Raw genomic sequence first — 18,964 nt, 5'->3', positions numbered from 1 at the left:
AAACACTAATTTTCTAGAGAGAGAAAATATATTCCTTTTTCCTTCTACTAAAAATCACACCCAAAAATATACATAGACCATGTATATTTATAGGCAACATAAAGATAAAGAAAAGGAAACAACAAATCCTTCTCAATCTCTAATTCACATGTCTCAAATCTAATATGATTCCAATATCAAGTTGGGTTATGAGTGAGAATCCTTTGGGCTTATTATTTTATTGGCTATAATGAATTAATAATTGGCCCGGTCTATGGACCCAATTCAATTAATTCATAAATTAATTTTTACTCCACTAAAAGAAATTAATTGAATTCCAATTAAATAATAAATAACCTCTAAGTCAATATAGCACTTTGACCTTTCTATGCATAATTAGTTATCGGATAAATAAAGCCATCAATCCGACTACTTCATTAATATATTTATTTTGGTACCTTTGATTATTTCTGGCTCGATCATAATAAAACATTTGTTTGACAAAAATAATAATTTAAATAAATAAATATATAATAAATCATTTTGTCTAAAAACACACGAAGGCCTTCGAATTTACTTTGTGATCAACCATAATCAATACAAAATAAATACAAGTAGCAATGATGCAAATATTGAAATTATAACCCTCTAACTATTAATTACATAACTATCCAAAGTGTCGGTGTAAGGATCCCGAAGAATCCGCCGAACAAATCAAAGTAATTATTAATTAATAAAAGAGTCTATACTTTTCTCATGCTTAAGAGTCAAATGCCATGACGGTGATAGGGAGCAATTGCATACGACGGCTCTCGCAAAATATCTCAACTTAACGTGGATCCAGTTCAAGTCTTAACTAATTATGATTCCATCCATAATTACCTACTATGAACAATTTATGATTACTATTTATATTCATGTATTGATCGCCATCACATACATATATAAATATCTCTTATAATCAAGAGGATACTATCAATTCTATAATGAATCGAAACATAATACATTGAATTCATCAATTGTACAAAACATAAATATTTCAAAAACGTTAGGAACATGTGTCACTTTAATCCAAACAGGAATTTGCTATGTCAGGGCATATAAATCCCAACAATATTCTCTTCAATTTTCTTCAGTTTCACGTTTTCACTGACCTATTTGAATTAAATTTTTATGTTTTTCAATGTAGAGAATTGAACTTTGAAGAATTTGTGGCATATTCATGGTTGGGATTGTATACCTAGTACCCTGGAGCTCTATTGATTCCTCCCGCCATACCTTCAGGTGTTTCTGTAGTGTTACTGTTTGTCCTTGTGCCTTTTGTTTTTTCCTTGTTCTTCGGGTGTTTATTGTTAGGCATGGCCTATTTTTTGTGCATTTAATTTGGGCTGGGCTGGGCTGTTTCTTGTTTTTTGACCTTTATCTTTTTCTTTAGCAGGGTTATGCCCATTCATATCCTGTAAAATTTTATGCTTTTCTATACTTATAAAGATCTTCTGCTTCTACTCATAGTAATACAAGTGACAATAAGGCATAATTTTTCATCCTCTCCAATAAGCCATGTTGGCGTGGCAAGAGAGCAATGGTAAGAATAGTTGGATTGAAGGATAATTATGGGAAACTTTTATTGTACTTGTCAAAGAAATATGTGTCTATTCTTTGGATGGTGGGAAGTGAGAACCTCATCTCTACCTATAGTAATCCAAGACAAAAATGTAGCCGGAGCTAGTGGAATGGGGTGGAGGTACTGGAGCACGTGGACTGAATCGTGGTGTTGGACCTGGTGGCAAAATATTTATAATTGAAAAGGAGGTTCCATCATATTCATATATAGCGAAGTGCTACCCTTGGGTGCATTGGTAGCAATAACCAAATTAGTGATGTTTGCAAGTTCTTCGTGTGTTTAATAATGAAAAATAGTTTATTTCGGATTGTGATAGGATGGAATTTGCTTCATTGGTTACCTTTTAAGTTAAGTTGTACTTACATTTGAATAAAATTGGAGATTGCATAAGTTTTTTTATTTTTTTTAACCTTTAGGCCATATTTAGTGTGAGTGAATGGAATCAAATGAAGTGGGAATGGAATGCTTTTGTTTCCATTCTTTAGTTTGGTAAGTAACTTTAAAGTTAGAATGGTAATTCTTGTCCATTCTCAAAGAATGGTGATTCCCACTAATTCATTCCACTTTCCAACTAAATGAATAACCATTCCATTCCCACTTTAAAAAAAAATTAAATAAATAAATGAATAAAAAAAAAATTTAATGAAACGTCGGCTACACACATATATATATACATACATATATATGTGTGTGTGTATATTTTACAAAAATATGATATTTTTCTGTGCAACCAAGCATGGGAATGGGAATGAGAATGAGAATGGACATTCCATTCCCATTCCATTTTTTGATTCATTCTATTCTCACTTTATTTCATTCAGCCACACCAAACTGGCCATTAGTGATGTAAAGTGCATTTGAAAAGTTAATAAAATGAACTTTGCAAATAAATAGATAAATAAAATAAATAATAATAATTATTATTATAATAAATAATAAATAATATGAACTAAGGCAACCTTTTGGGTTATATGATATATGCACTTTTAAGTGACACTCATTTTGGCAGTTTTGAGTGCAGTTTGCATGTGCACTTCATGCCTCTTGACAACACACATTATATATCAGTTAGAAAATATGCACGCACAATTAAGTTGCATCCAAAAATAAATTAAAAAAATCATTACCTGATCAGTAAACAGTACCTAAGTTCCTAAATAGCTTTGCAAATGAACCAAGTTCTCATTTAAAGTTTAATTTGGACTCATTCATTAAACAAACAAGTTGAACTTAAGTTAAAATTGTAGACTTGTTTAGTAAATATATCGATCTTGGATAATATTGGGCTCAACTCGTACATAAACTCGTATATGCACGTTCATAAATACAACTTTCAATTCCAAATGTGCCAGCATAAATACACAAACAAACTCAATAAATCATCTCCATCCTCTTCTTTTCCCAAAGCTTTAACAAACTACAAAACCAGGAAGCCAACTTGTATGAAAAAGGCAACTCAACTATAAACTTGTATGGTTCACCGACGTAAGAATATGTTTTCATAAATATATATAGGCTCGTTTATGTTCATAAACAAGTCAAACGATCTTGAACATGAGTTTAAATTGAGTCCGGATGACTTTTGCTACCAAACAACTAGAACCCGGCCGAACGCAAATTTTTTAAAATAATGACGAGCTGGATTTAAACTCATTACAATCCCGAGCTGAGCCCACAATCAAATAAACTGAATCCAAATAGACTCAGACTCGTTGATATGCAATCCTTTTCCTATCTACATAACCAACAACATGGTTGCTGAAATATGGTGTCATATGAGTCAAGATTAATAATATATATATATATATATATATATATATATATATAGATTCATTCTAATTAGCTAACATCACCAAAAGAAAAATAATAAAATAACTAATAATAATATAAAATAGGTAAAAAATAAAATCCAATTGGTTCTGTTTATCACATTCTATGAGTTGAGTGTTTATTATACATGTATTAATTCAACTAAAAAAAAAAAGTATTTCATTATGCAATACCAGATTTCTTCGTTCTTTTTATTATTAAAACAATCAGAATATAATTGTAGTAATTCCATCTTTTTATGTTGTACTACAATTTTTTCGGTCACTGTAATTTCATAAAGCTCAGAAAAGGTCAGTGGTCTTTACCTTATTATTAGAACAATCAAGATTATTAACATTCTATTTACCCAAAAAAAAGATTATTAACATTCCTAGCTGGTGTGTGTCAACTATATATATATATATATATATATATTCATGTATAATTGTACCATAAAAGTTAAGCCCTGGGTCTCATAAACCAAACCAAACCGCCAGAAGCCGAGTTGAGAGAGTGAGAGGGGGATACAGTGTGAAGAGAAGATGGCGACCCAAGCCATGGATTGTGCTGTGAGAAGTCATCCATTATCAATTGGCTACGCTTCCAAATCTCCCAAATTTAGGGTTTCCACTGTCAGATGCTCCTCTGCTTCTCTCTACATGGACGGTGCTGCCCTTGGTAACACACCACCTCTTTCACTCTCTCTTATATAAGTGTGTATATATTATGCCTGTAAACGAACGTATGTATACATTTGTTAATTTTTATGAATGTGGGCTTATATTTGTGCAATAGTTTGATGGAATATTCATTTCTTCTCCATAATTTTTTTTCAGTAAAAATGCTTACTTATAATTCTACTTGGTTATTTTTCGTTCTTGTGTGTGTATTTATAGTTAAGATTTATGTAGATCAGATTAGGAATTTTTAATCTGTATATTATTGCTTGTGGATGAAAACTAAATTCATCTGCCACTGGAATCAGATTAATGGGAGTCACATTTCCTTGGCTCTATTGTATGTCTCAAGTTCACAAAACTTAGGTGACTTGGTCCAGCAGAGCATATTTCAGCTATATAGCCTTCTCTCCGTTCTTTTGGACAGTTGATAATAATTGATTATAATTAGGGTTTCTTGAAGAACTGAAATAGGGCCTCCACCCCAAATTAGCTTGGGCATGCTGTGCATGGAAATTGCATCCTTAATCATCAGCTTTATGCCACTCCCTTTCAGAGGAAACTAGTTTAGTTGTTCATTACTTCTTGGTTTTGTCTCTTTACTTTTCTTATAAGATATGGGTAGTGCAATGTTTGCTTCTCCTTGCAAATACATGTTCTTTTTTGCAATTTTTTGTTTTTAAACTTCTTGCTGTCAATTAATTCTCTAGAAATAGCAGTACTTGTTGATCTCCTTGGCGCTCTCTATATCTTTGAGTGCAATGCAAAATTTTCTGGATAATTCTTAGGCTTGGGAGAAAGACCTTGGAAGGTAGCAGATGCCAGACTTGTCCTGGAAGATGGTTCTATTTGGAGGGCGAAGTCATTTGGTGCTTCAGGAACCCAAATTGGTGAATTGGTTTTCAATACATCTTTAACGGGGTGAGATGATTTTAGTTTCTTTCATATGTGTAATTTGTGAACTTAAATTCTTCTCTTCATATCATAATGGTGTGCTCTAGTCTCATGTAACACCAAATAAAGGGCGGAGCTGGTATAATGCCATTCTCATTGTTTGAGTGTTTGATGCTCTGCTTATTTGATTACTTTGGATTCAAAATTGTCCATAGAGTATTCTTCCATTGACTTGCAGTGTTAATTGGAATCTTTAGACGAACTTGGCATATTTTGTTCTGAATATATAATTAATACATTGGGATCCCTCCAGAAAATTGCCTCTATAATCTAGCAGTCATTTGTGGTTATGTTTTGATCTGAAATAAGTTATGGTACCATCTGTGTGGCTAAGTCATGTATTGCACATAGATGGAGACATGAACATAATTAAAGTGAAAATTTTTGGCCTTATCGCAAGAAAATAGAACTTGTATCTCTGGGCATTAATGCATCATAAGCGATCAAATTATAAATGGAGTGGTTAAATATCTAGGATTACCATATAATTTTTTTTGCATATTGCATGCGTTCATTGCACATATTGACTAAAAAATAAAAGCCCTGTGTATTAAGTGCCAAAGCTGCTATTGAGGGCATGCAGATGCATGGGTCGTGTAAACAAGTGTTTGATTTGTTAATCATTTACAGAGAAGTGCCCACATGCATGATATTCAAAATATTATTATTTATTTTTTTGGTAAGAATACTTGTCAAAAAGAAAAAAATTGGTAAGAATAAATTTCAAATTATTTAGCGTCATTAACACTGGAACTAGTTAGTTGGCAACAATGGCAGGTAAGGGATAAGTCATGAGAACTCCATTAATGAATTTTACAAGGAAAATAAGGGAAGTTGAGATGGAGACAAATGCACTGTCATTTTTATTATTATCAAGTTACTGAAACCATAAAGTTTTAACTCCAACTATTTCATTCGGCTTCAGATCATTTTATGGTCGTCAAGATTTGAAATCCTATGTGATTGACTTTTGACATGATGATAATACATGAAGCCTCTATGATTGATGCCAAATACTAGATAGAGCCAGTTTATTGTAGGAGTTGGACTTACAATGAACCATGGCTGACCCATATCCAAGGTAGTTCTTGGAATGATACTTGGACCTTGAAAACAATAGGTTATCATTCACATGTATGATATATTTGGTTAATAGTGTATTAGTTATGGATTTAATGTCATAATTATATATAAAAAAATCGATTACATTTTGCTTTATATCATACTTGGTTAAAGAAATATTGTAAATATTGTAAATGAAATTCTGAACAGATGGTGCAGCAGGTCATTCATGAACACAGAAATGAAAGGAAAATCCTCAATGTCAACTATTTTTTCTGTTTCACAGATCGTAGTATGATCCATCAAGTTTTGAAATTGTTACATGACTGGCTCTTGACAGGACATTAACAATGTATTGTTGATGCCAAATTCTTGGGAAACTAGTTGGTGGCAGGAGATGGGCTTCTCAAGAACCTTGGCTCACACCTGTTACCATGTTGGGCGTAAGTGAACCTATGACATTAGAATGATTCTGGGACCATGAAAACTATTAAGGAATTATAAATATTTATAAGATATTGGTTAATGCCGTAATAAACAATTTACAAAATCACTTTGATGAGATATTTGAAATCGTGTTTTCATTTAGTAAAGCCCTTGCTAAACATGTGGAATGAGTTTAATTTTGGTTTCATTGAAAATTTTGAAGTGTTTCAAATGGAATTCGGAGTATAAGATTAGTAACATATGTGTGTGTATATGGTTATCAAAGTAACAACTAGGAAAGGTGATTATAGCCCTCTAGGAAGAGTTTGGAGAGGAGAAAATAAACTTTTTGAGACAATATCCAGGCATAAGATGTATACTATAAAATGTTGGATAGGTACATTTAAGAACAGCATGAGTGACAACAATTGACGAACATGGTTGTAGACAAATATGAGGAAGAATGACTTGGGAAATTCCCAGTGAAACTGAAGTGAACTAACTTAAATAATGTGTGTGCTTCTATTCTTTTTGTGAAGTTTACTCTATGAATAGGATGATCAATTGATAATCTACGGGGAAGTGAATACTAATTGTATCTAACCAACCACCTGCCCTATGCCGTAATTGGTTCACATTGGTTTTTGTCTGAAAACACCATAATTCTTTATGATTCTATGTTGTTCTCACTTGCTAGATATTAGTCCTTTTAGAAAATGAAATGAATATTGAAGAATATTGATCACTTATTTTATCATCACAGTAAAAATTATTTCCATGTCTCCCTTCAATATTCAGAAGGACACACTGAGCTTTTTAGTCGAGTTATACCAGGAGCTAGTTTCAAATATGATAAAATATTATATTTCTTTTAATTAGGGGAAGATGACTTAGAAAACATTTCCTTACGAATTCCTATATAATCTGTTCATTTTCAGCATCTGGTTAGATCTATTCCCCTACTAAAAAAAATGTAAGTTAATTTTAAATCTAAAAAGGTATGGGGTCACTATAAAGTTCCAGACTCTCAGTTAATCTTCTTTTGTTGCTCTATAGAAGGGACAAACTAGGAGACTAGTAGGAAGAGATTATCTGGGTCACTAATATTGTAATGTGGAACGGAAGTGAAACATATTCCTAGTTGTGGATTCTGCTTGTGATCACTTGGGTATCAACTATGTTATATAAATAGAAAGTTTAGACTTAAAATTAAAAAAAATAAAAAAATAAAAAAGAAAGAAGAAGAACAAAAACTAAAACATAATCAAGCCTAGCTAGACAGTACAGTTCTCTAGGTGTATTTTCAATACAAGTCATGAAACCCCTAGCAATTTCATATGGTTCCTTCCATGGGTGGCTGATATCTTGTAGAGTTATGTCATGTGTGTGTATATATATATATTCTCAAGGCTAGAAACACACTCACTCACCTTTGCTCCTATTGAGATTTGAACTCTCCACCTTCTACTTTAGAAGGTGAGGAGATACCACTAGGCTACACAGCCCTTGGTAGTTATGTCATATTAGGTTGCCCATAAATTTATGGGAACTAAACTGATCGGGGACTTTACTTGTTCAGTGGGAATTAAAATCAGCTTAGTGATTATTTTATTACTCTGTTTCTTTCTTCCAGTAGAAAGAAAAGGCATTAATACTAAAGCGAAGAAAACAACCAGCTGTGTTCACCGAGAGTTTACATTCACCAAGAGAGGACGAAAAAAAAACCCTGATGAGTTGACTGGTTTTGCCTGATCAGATATCATGTATGATTTATTGTGTCATATTGCAGGTATCAGGAGATTCTTACAGACCCTAGTTACGCTGGCCAGTTTGTCTTGATGACAAACCCTCATATTGGCAATACCGGTGTTAATTTTGGTGGGTAAATATTTTTCATTCATAGTTTTACAAATTATCTTGGAAACTATGTGGAATCTGAATTAGGATGCCTTGCATGTCAGATGATGAAGAATCAAGACAGTGCTTCCTCGGTGGTTTGGTAATAAGAAGTTTAAGTATCAGGTATGTTGACTTCTATCCATGTGGCTTGACTAACGTGCTTGTTTTCCACTTAAACCTTTTTAGAATTGCGAACATATATATTTAGTTTTCTGACAAATGTTCTTTCAGTACTTCAAATTGGAGAAGCACAAAAACACTTGGTGATTATTTAGCAGAAAGGAACATTATGGGAATATGTAAGTTATATTTTGTATCGTAGACTCTACTTTACTTAAAAGAAATTGTTGGTGTATTTTTTTACTTTGGTTTTTGAACATTTTTTGACCTTCCCTTGGCTTGTTGCTTTTCCATTATGCAACAGATGATGTTGATACACGTGCAATTACCCGAAGATTGAGACAAGATGGAAGCCTTATAGGTGTACTCAGCACAGACAAAGTTAAATCAGATGAGGAACTTGTAGAAATGTCTCGTACTTGGGACATTGTTGGTAAGGATTTATTCCAGCTTTTTAGGGTGTTTGGAACTTTAGTACACTGCAGAGAATAGTCATCCTTGGTTTGCTTGCATTAATGTTACAGGTGTGGACTTAATAAGTGGTGTCTCCTGCAAAGCCCCTTATCATTGGAGTGATAATACAGATCCAGAGTGGGATTTTAATTCCAAGTGGAGAGATGGAGAGACCTTCCATGTTAGTATTTATATAGTAATTTTTATGGAACTACAAGAAATATACTCATAATCTGGGAATTCATCCACCCTTATTTGTGTTTGAATAAAGGTCATTGCATATGATTTCGGTATCAAGCATAATATACTGAGGCGCTTGGCATCCTATGGATGTAAAATCACTGTTGTCCCTTCAACATGGCCATCGTCAGAGACTCTAAAGATGAAACCAGATGGAGTCATATTCAGCAATGGCCCGGGAGATCCATCTGCTGTTCCATATGCAGTTGAAACAGTCAGGGATATAATTGGAAAGGTTCCTGTTTTTGGAATTTGCATGGGGCATCAGTTGCTTGGTCAGGCATTGGGTGGTAAAACCTTTAAAATGAAATTTGGTCACCATGGAGGAAATCATCCAGTCCGTAACCTTAGGAAAAACCGTGTTGAGATAAGTGCTCAGGTGTGTTTGCTTAAGAAACTCTATTGATACCATTGTATGATTTCACATATGCATGCACAACACCTAGATTTTTCCAAGCAGAGACCAATGGCGTTTTGTTTGTGGTAGGTTTGTTGGTTGGGGGGTGGGGTGGCTCCCTACCACCACCATCTCCTCCATGAAATCAGGAAAAAAAAAAAAGAGGTCCAAAAACTCTCCAGTTGTATTTCTTGAATCGAACCCCTGCAATATTTAGAGACTGCTTCAACAATATATTTTTTTCTTTTTAAATTTCCAACAATACCCCCATATTATAACATAGTTAACTGGTAATTACCAAGAAAAATTTGTGTCAAATTAAATCAGAAGAAATTCAAATATGATGCTACAATTTTCTATCAAGTTGTGAATATGTTGCATATTTTAGTTTGGCTTCATTAATAATTGGGTAACAAAGAGTTGTCCACTAATCTGATGCTTCTTTTGAGATTCTCCTTTTTTCTAACTTGCTATTGAGATAGATTTGTAGTAGAATCTTGATTGTACCATTTAGTTGATTTCTTGAAATTCAATGACATGCCCAACTATTCTTGTATTTGTATTCTATCTTCAATTTAAAAATTCACTTTGTGGCAGAATCATAACTATGCTGTTGACCCTGCATCACTTCCCGAGGGTGTGGAAGTGACTCATGTCAATCTCAATGATGGAAGCTGTGCTGGTCTTGCGTTTCCTCAACTAAAACTCGTGTCTCTTCAGTACCACCCTGAAGCATCTCCAGGACCTCATGATTCAGATTCTGGTAATGGAACTCTTTTTACATGCACGTGTATACATATGCGCCATCAAGTGTCTGTCTCGTATTATTGAGATGATGCACTCACTGATTAGAGTATTCTTAAGTCTTATAATGAAATCAAATGCGAAAAATGGAAATAACTTAAAAGCTATGTTTGGGAGCATTGAATCTGTGCATTGGAATGGAAATAATGTAGATCTCATGATTTTCTATGATCGAACAGCTAAAAAGGCAAGCTCATGGCTGGAGAACCCCTTGTAGCTTTTCTAGGTGCCAAAGATGATGGCTTTCAGTGTTTGTTAAACACTCTTAACTATTAATAACTCAACAATTTCTAGTACTATTATATGACATGTAGCTGTTATACAAAGTTGATGTAATTCTTAGGAGATTAACGATTTTTTTTATTCTAAAAAAGCCCACCAAAACCACTTTGGTTTGATGATGGATAAATTTTACTTCTGCTACCTCCTAAATTATAATTGTTTTACGCTTTTACTTATATAAATAATTATAATTATAATTATAATTTTTTGAAAAATCTTATTTTATTTTTACTTATTACTTGTAGAATTCAAATACATGTATTAATATATAATGAATATGCAGACTTGTGTAACTTTATAGCTCCATCATATGCATACATGCACTTATCTATGTGAAAGGTTTGTGTGTGTGTGTATATATATATATATATATATATATATATTTCTCTCTTGGCCCTTCATGCGTGAAGGAACTCGCATATTTGTACGGAAACTTCTAACTAACATGAGTCAAACAAGAGAAATTTGATCCTATTTTGATTCTCAAATTGTGTTTTATGATTGTTCATTACTAGGTCACTGGAACTTTTTAAAATTTTCATTCTCCTTAGTGCTAAGTCAAGGTATTTATTATGCAGCTTTTGGGGAATTTATATGGCTTATGAAGCAAGAAAAACAAAATGCATGAGAAAAATCTGCACCAACATACATGGTTTGATGGGGGCTCAGTGGAAATAGTTGCAATGTTGGTAGTAGGAATGTGACGATGATGAAGAAGGTGATGAGGGAAACTTGTACTGAAATTCAAAGCAACTGCAACACATAATGAGGTCAGTGGTGGAAGTTGCTTTTTGTTGTCAACATTGGCTAAAGCATGCCAAGAAATTTTGTAAAAGAGTAATAATCCGTCAAGTTTGTTAGTTTCTATGAAATAGGTTCAATATATATATATATATATATGTTGGTCTAATTTGCTACATTAACCAGTCCTTGAAGGTATGTATTACGATTGGACAATATAGTTTCTCCTAAGAACAGTCTTGATGGTTAAAGAGCATTCCTTCATGTGTTCACATTTGTTGAACTTTGAACTGATCCCTTTGTCAAGCAAGAGAAAATCTAATCAATGAACATATTTCCACAATTTGGAGTTATTAACATGAATTCATTTTTTTCATTTAACTTTATTAAAGGCAAGAAGGAAAAAATTATTCACACAGGAAAAGCTATTATTTGCGGTGATTAACTTTAAAACATAAGTGTCCTGTTGGCTGAGTGGTTGGGTTGTTTTCTCAATCTGTATTCGAGCCTTGCACCTTTCCCACGTCAAAATAAAATAAAATAAAATTGACCTCACTCTGTGAACCAAATCGGTCTCTACCGTCCTCTTATTTCTAGAACCAGAATAAACAACCGAACTGTGCTGTTAGCACAACGAAAGTGACGCACCACCATTTTCACCCATTTCGAATCTAACACTGAATTTCCCGATTGCTTCAAAGGGAGGCAAATATAAGTCGCCGGTCATTATTTGATCAAGTTTTTACTTCTCCAGCAATCTTTCTAACTGCTCACATATTGTTACTGGAACCAACCATTTTTAATTTCAAAATGTGAGTGACATTTCTTTAATAACAAAAGGTAACTTATTCACACTAATCACCTTTTTTCTTGCTCTAAACACATCCCAAACCCATTCCAAAGCTACTCGGACAAATCGCAACCCAAACTCAACATGTTTTTTTATTATTATTATTATTTACTTTTTCTTAGAGATCCCGTATTGGAGATGGGGTGAAACTCACCTCCAGTGAAATAGTGTGCCATTTATTTCATTTTGAAATGAGTGGTTCAGAAATGGTCACGTTACTCATATTTGGAATGCATAATAAGAAAATATTGGGATGCATCTTACGAAAATGTTGTGATGTACTTTTACTTACAAAAATAGAGAAAATGAATTACTGTGCAACTGAAGGTGATTGTTGTCCATTAGAGGTGCAAAATTTTACTTTTATATAATTATATATATATATATATATATTTTTGGGAAAGGTAAAATAATTGATGATCGACAAAAGTGATAAGAACGGTCCAACTGTTGGATGACCTTTTTGCTACAAATTAGAATGAATTGATTCCTTCCTAAGTTTTAGTAATAATAGTCCACTGAGCAAGTTAGATCACCTTTTGCGACAAATTAGATCAATAGATTCCTTCCAAAGTTTGGCCTCCCAAGTCAAACCGTTTGGCAACAACCAAATTACTACATCTTGACCGTGTTTCTTGTTGGGAGTAAATTAATAAAGATACAATTTTTTTTAAAAAAAAATAAAGAAATAAAGAAAAACCGATCAATCAATGTTCCCAATTTCTTTTAATATATTAAAGAGGCAAGGTGGGGGACTAAGCAAAGCCATTAAAGCATGTTTGGTTACTAAAATAAGATGGGGATGATGGGGCATGTGCCCCACATCAATACAACCATTACTTTCCCACCTTTATACTATAATAATATTTATTATCAAATGAAATGACACCATTCCACGTTCAATCTCTACTTCACATTGCTAATAAATATCGTTTCACACTGCACAACAAGAGACCACTCCAATTCTTTGGCTTGCATCAACAAGTACAGTTTTATGACATTCCTACACTGCCTCCTCCTAATTGTCTATAGTTTTATACAGGTGCACAATTGGCTGAATTTCCAAACAAGCTGATGAAATTGACACAGCATTCAGTGTGAAGCTAGGCAGACGTAGGACATGATCATAAACACCAAACATGATACAACACAAATCTAAAAAATATAGTATGAATACATCATAAAATAGTAAATATTATTATTATACATCACAAATTATTATTTTTGTTTTCTTAAAATTTATATCATTATTTTAATTAACTCTTAATATATGTTAAATTATATTGAATCTCTTTCTTATAAAAAAAAAATATAATTACAAAATTACCTCATCATGTCTACAAGGAGTTCAAAATGTGTTCTTGTCGTGTCCAATTGAAAAATAAAAATATTCAAATTTCATTACACTTCTAATCGAGTCCAACATGTGCACATGTTCAACACTACCATAATATCCTAGAAAAAGTGTTCGTAGATCATTTCTTCGTACTTCTTAGATACATTTCTTAAGTCCAGGATTTTTTTCGTATGTTAACCAATAATGAGAATAAATCAGGATATCAAAAACTTCATCGATGTAAATGTAAATAAAAAAATGAGGGGTCAAAATTGTAGGCACTAATTATCTACTTTTAGAGTGAAACGTGAAAGGTTGGTTAAGATAATAAAAAATAAAAAGGTTTGGGTTACTTTTTTTTTTTTTTGAGTGAGTTACTTATCATGTAAAAAAAATATCTACTGGACAATACAAAAATGAGAATGTTTTTTCTTCCACGTGGTACGCCTTGATGTTTGTTGGGCGCCTGCAACCGGCGCAAATTGAAATGGGTATGAAAGGTTTTTAATATTAAAATTCAAACATATATGGCTCTCCAATCAGTTTATACACATTTTAAACCATAAATCTAATAATAATAAAAAAAAAAAAACCATAAATCTAAATTATTCTCTAAATTAATGCTTTAACCCTTCAAATGATTGAATATATAAATCCATTCATTTCAATCTAAATGGAGGAAGACCTAATGAGTTGGGTTAGGAAAGGGTTCTCATGTACTTTAAACTTGAACACTCATTCCGAAGTTCCGAACATGGACCAACACTTGCATCCACTTCATTACATCTAAATATCGAATCATACCTCAATCATGGGTAAACATTCCAAATCAGAACCCCAAGTTGCTAGGAACGTCTCATTCAAGTGGCAACACGTCAGGAATTCTTCAAAACGTTTTTGACCACCAATTAGACGAGTTCAAAGTTCAAACTCTTAAAAATTGGACATCCAAAAAAAGGATTAATTTAATGCCCACAATGCATTAATTTAAACTTCTGGCTAATAGGTCAAGTTCACTATATTAGTTTTTAGATCCCTCACATCAGAGCCAGATAAACGTGAAACCTAGAAGGACTGGTTCAACCCTTCGACCTTGACGGATTCATACACGTAATGTTTCAAAATTTGTAAAATGGTTACTTAGACTAGCTTCTAATTAGGACTTCATTAGATTAATCACTACGTCAGTCACACTCTACCTTGAGCATTCAAATTAACATCCAAGCTGAAATGACGAGATATGTAAGTTTACCAGAAGAACACGAGGTATTTAAATGGCTCCACAAGAAGCAAACAAGTTCAACTTAGAAACTGCAGTGACTAGGAATATTGAAACGATCATACAAGGACTAGTTCACAATCTTATGGTTGAGGTTGAGAAATGCACAGAATATCGGAGAATGAGATAACAAACAAGGACTGAGAATGGGCACATTTATACCTAACCACGGCTCCTAAAAGATTCAATCAAACTAGAAGAAATTCATTATTTGAAAACCAACCAAATCAAAAGGGTCAATTAGCAAGATTTGCCATCATATATCATCTTCAGTTGAACATAATCTGAGGGGCATATACTTTCTTTAATTAGGCGCACCAGATAATTTGGCTTTATTTCAGCTACATCCTTCATGAAAATGTTGACAAGAAAAGGGCATTACAACCTTCAGATACCGATCAAAACAAAGATAAGACACTAGAAATTGAACTAAGATAACCACATAAATTTGGATAAATGGAACAAATTAAAACCTCAATAAATGAATATTTGGATCCACACAAGGTACTTGGTAGCTTTCAACCCCAGTATCAAATATAGTTTACCATAAAGAGTTTATGACCACAAACTGACTCTAACATAAAATTTCTCATACAATAAATATCGACATAATTGTTCCCAGGAAAAAAAGAACCTTCAAATATCAAAATAACCAAAAAAATAAAATGAAAAGCATCGCAATCACTCTCCAGCTACAAACATCCATCCTACTAAAAAGAGCAAAGGTTGAACCACAGTTAATGCCAGGCAAGGAGAGCAGCTGCATTTCAGCATCCAGGGCACAGAAATATGAATGTGAACTACCTCAGATGAATACCTATGATATATCACGATCATATCATGCCCTCCCTTCATAACCCAGCCTCAACACTTCAACCAGACCGAGTTCAAATGACATATAACACAAAAAGCCAACTAAAGGGGAAAAGCGAGAACTCACCCATCAAAGCAAATAATAGAACTTAGAAGCACTTCCTGTGGACAATGGATGGACCCGACTCGTCATATTCTCCCTTGGAAATCCACATCTGATTCAACAAGAAGCAAGCATTTCAACACAAGCACATAAAAGCATTCCTTCAAAGTGTACAAAATATGTATATATATAGTTTTTAATACAAGGAGCAAACAGATAAAAGAAATTACTTGTTGGAAGGTGCTGAGGGATGCAAGGATTGATCCTCCAATCCAGACACTGTACTTTCTCTCGGGCGGTGCCACCACCTTGATCTTCATGCTGCTGGGAGCAAGAGCAGTAATTTCCTTGCTCATGCGGTCTGCAATACCTGGGAACATGGTTGAACCACCACTGAGCACAATGTTGCCATAAAGATCCTTCCTGATATCAACATCACACTTCATTATGGAGTTGTAGGTTGTCTCGTGGATTCCTGCTGCTTCCATTCCAATTAAAGATGGCTGGAATAGGACTTCCGGGCAACGGAATCTCTCAGCTCCAATAGTGATGACTTGCCCATCAGGAAGCTCATAGTTCTTTTCAACTGAGGAGCTGCTCTTTGCAGTCTCTAGCTCCTGCTCATAGTCAAGGGCAACGTATGCAAGCTTTTCCTTCATGTCACGGACAATTTCCCGTTCTGCTGTAGTGGTGAACATGTAACCTCTCTCTGTGAGGATCTTCATGAGGGCATCTGTTAGATCACGGCCAGCAAGATCCAGCCGGAGAATGGCATGGGGGAGGGCATAGCCTTCATAGATGGGCACGGTATGACTCACACCGTCCCCAGAATCCAGCACAATACCTGTTGCAAGAAAATATACAAGTGTCAGAATGATGTAAACAAGATGAGAGAAGATGGAATCAGAGATTAATATGATAATTGATACCAACCAGTTGTTCGCCCACTGGCATATAGAGATAGCACTGCTTGGATAGCGACATACATGGCAGGCACATTGAAGGTCTCAAACATTATCTGAGTCATCTTTTCTCTGTTGGCCTTGGGATTGAGGGGTGCCTCAGTGAGAAGCACAGGGTGCTCTTCAGGGGCAACACGAAGCTCATTGTAAAAAGTGTGATGCCAGATCTTTTCCATGTCATCCCAGTTGCTGACTATTCCATGTTCAATAGGATATTTCAAGGTAAGGATACCTCTTTTTGACTGAGCTTCATCACCCACATAGGCATCCTTCTGACCCATCCCAACCATAACACCAGTGTGTCGGGGTCGACCAACAATACTGGGGAAAACTGCCCTGGGAGCATCATCACCTGCAAACCCAGCCTGCATGCAACACATTGGATAAAAGGTACAGAAGTTTAGAATCCTGTGGAGCTAACAAAGAATAACAACTGAGTCCACTTATAACACCATGTCTATTGACTAACCTTCACCATTCCAGTTCCATTGTCACAAACAAGGGGTTGAATATCCTCAGCATCAGCCATTGTTTATAAAGCTGCATTAAAAACACAAATTAAGAAAAACATTAAGTAAAACCAAAAACTCTATTCATCCATAACCTTATAATACTAAAAATTGAAATGTGACAACTCACTCATCTTGACATCCGTAAAACCAGCTGAGGAATAACTTTATGGATCAAATGAGAAGCAAATTTTAATTGAATTACATGTATTATTAGGTTACTGAAGTAATTATTATTTAATCTAAAGAAATAATATGTTTCCTCGATATGAAACTCAGTTCCATCCCAGCAAAAAAAACAATTGAACGTTTCTCTAATATATAACTTTTAGCTAATTTTCTTTCCATATTCACAATATCAAAGTTTCACAACCTTTGCTTGTATTTCACATATCAAATACGGCTACTCTAAGCCTTCAGAATCAATGTATTAGAAATAGCCTTACTAAACAATGGAGACAATATATAACACAGACCCAAAAAAAATCCATATACTTTTCGTCTTCAGTAAATCAATTGAAATTATATATAAAAACAAATAAAAATAAAACAGATCACTAAATCTCATATGCAAATGGAGCCTACTAACAAAATATTTCTAGAGATCTAGGAGCATTGAACAGCGCTGGATATAAATAAAATTCAATCATCCACCAAAATAATTTCAAAAATTAGATCAGGGAACCAGATCAGACAATCAAATTAACCGACCAGCAACTGTTAAAACAGAGTTATAAGTTACAACTTTGACTGTAAACAGTAGATCAGAAACCTATGAACCATTGCAAAACTAAATCATCATAAAGACACAAACTGATGCTAGCAAGATCGATCTACTCTATCTAAAGGCAAATCACAAAAATCGAAGGCTTACAAGATCCTTTTTTTCAGATCTGTCAGCACATATCAGCAGATTCACATCCAAAATTCAAATAAAATCACAGAACAGTAGAATTGAATCTAACAAAACGAAGATCAAAGAGCTTACCTTTTGATTGCAGAGAGGAAGGGGCGAGAAGATTGGAAGTAGATCGAAGATCGAGCAAGCCAACCTCCGATGGCTGCCTCACTTTTTCTCTCTCTATTCGCCTTTCTTAGTGTAAAAGCCAAAGCAAAATGAGAGAACAAAAGAGAGCATATGGAGATATATATAGAAGGGTTGTGTAAGTGAGATTTGAAATGCAAATGAAATGACGACTAAATTGAGGATTTCAGAGAGACAGAGAGAGGAATCATTTCGACCACGAGAAAAGATAGGATGACCTGGCATTGACAGCCTTTCGGCATGTTCGACGTGCGATCTTTCCCACCTGTTGGATTCGATTTCCGCCGTCGGATCTGTGTCTTTCGGTTCAAGTGACTTTGAGGTTTTGCCACGTCATCTATGGACGGCTTGATCGCGACATGCGGGCCGCTTGCGCCGGGTCTCGCAAGAATGTCTTATCAGGTCAACAACACATAGAAGTCGCCGGCCAAGCCGGGCGAAAGAGCTATGGTCGGCTTGGCTTGGCTTTTTGGTTACAGATCTGTCCCTCGTAATGTTTGTAAATGACAAACTTCTCCTTATAATTTAGAATGTGTGGTCATTCCCTTTAGATTTACACGATGTTGTTTATTTGTTCATTTGCAAGTAAATAATTTTTAG

The 18,964-nt window shown here is 34.3% G+C and overlaps 2 protein-coding genes across 6 annotated transcripts; one reads left to right on the top strand and one right to left on the bottom strand.

Moving 5' to 3' along the window:
• The first annotated feature begins 3,870 nt into the window (after positions 1-3,870).
• On the top strand, positions 3,871-11,757 carry LOC132282781 (carbamoyl-phosphate synthase small chain, chloroplastic-like). Its single transcript, XM_059784567.1, has 10 exons — positions 3,871-4,090; positions 4,878-5,010; positions 8,321-8,409; positions 8,493-8,553; positions 8,662-8,729; positions 8,855-8,983; positions 9,075-9,184; positions 9,275-9,622; positions 10,238-10,403; positions 11,305-11,757. The coding sequence occupies exons 1-10, from the start codon at positions 3,955-3,957 to the stop codon at positions 11,352-11,354; spliced, it is 1,290 nt and encodes a 429-aa protein (XP_059640550.1). The 5' UTR covers positions 3,871-3,954; the 3' UTR covers positions 11,355-11,757.
• Positions 11,758-14,900: 3,143 nt separating this feature from the next.
• On the bottom strand, positions 14,901-18,457 carry LOC132287062 (actin-7). 5 transcript variants are annotated; one of them, XM_059789537.1, is made up of 6 exons: positions 18,308-18,457; positions 17,280-17,350; positions 16,782-17,175; positions 16,079-16,692; positions 15,873-15,960; positions 14,901-15,317 (listed from the first exon to the last, which is right to left on the bottom strand). In XM_059789537.1, exons 2-5 carry the CDS (start codon positions 17,337-17,339, stop codon positions 15,895-15,897), a joined length of 1,134 nt encoding a protein of 377 aa, XP_059645520.1. In that variant the 5' UTR covers positions 17,340-17,350; positions 18,308-18,457; the 3' UTR covers positions 14,901-15,317; positions 15,873-15,894. The 5 variants fall into 5 exon arrangements, with proteins under 5 accessions (XP_059645520.1, XP_059645519.1, XP_059645522.1 ...); XM_059789536.1 differs by having other exon boundaries at positions 14,901-15,280; XM_059789539.1 differs by having other exon boundaries at positions 14,901-15,273.
• Between the last annotated feature and the right edge of the window lie 507 nt (positions 18,458-18,964).

The sequence above is a fragment of the Cornus florida genome, unplaced genomic scaffold, assembly GCF_030987335.1.
Source record: "Cornus florida cultivar Cherokee Brave unplaced genomic scaffold, ASM3098733v1 CherokeeBrave_3.0.0_Hap2_Chr11, whole genome shotgun sequence".
Lineage (NCBI taxonomy): Eukaryota > Viridiplantae > Streptophyta > Magnoliopsida > Cornales > Cornaceae > Cornus > Cornus florida.
This window is presented reverse-complemented; position numbering and strand designations above follow the sequence as displayed.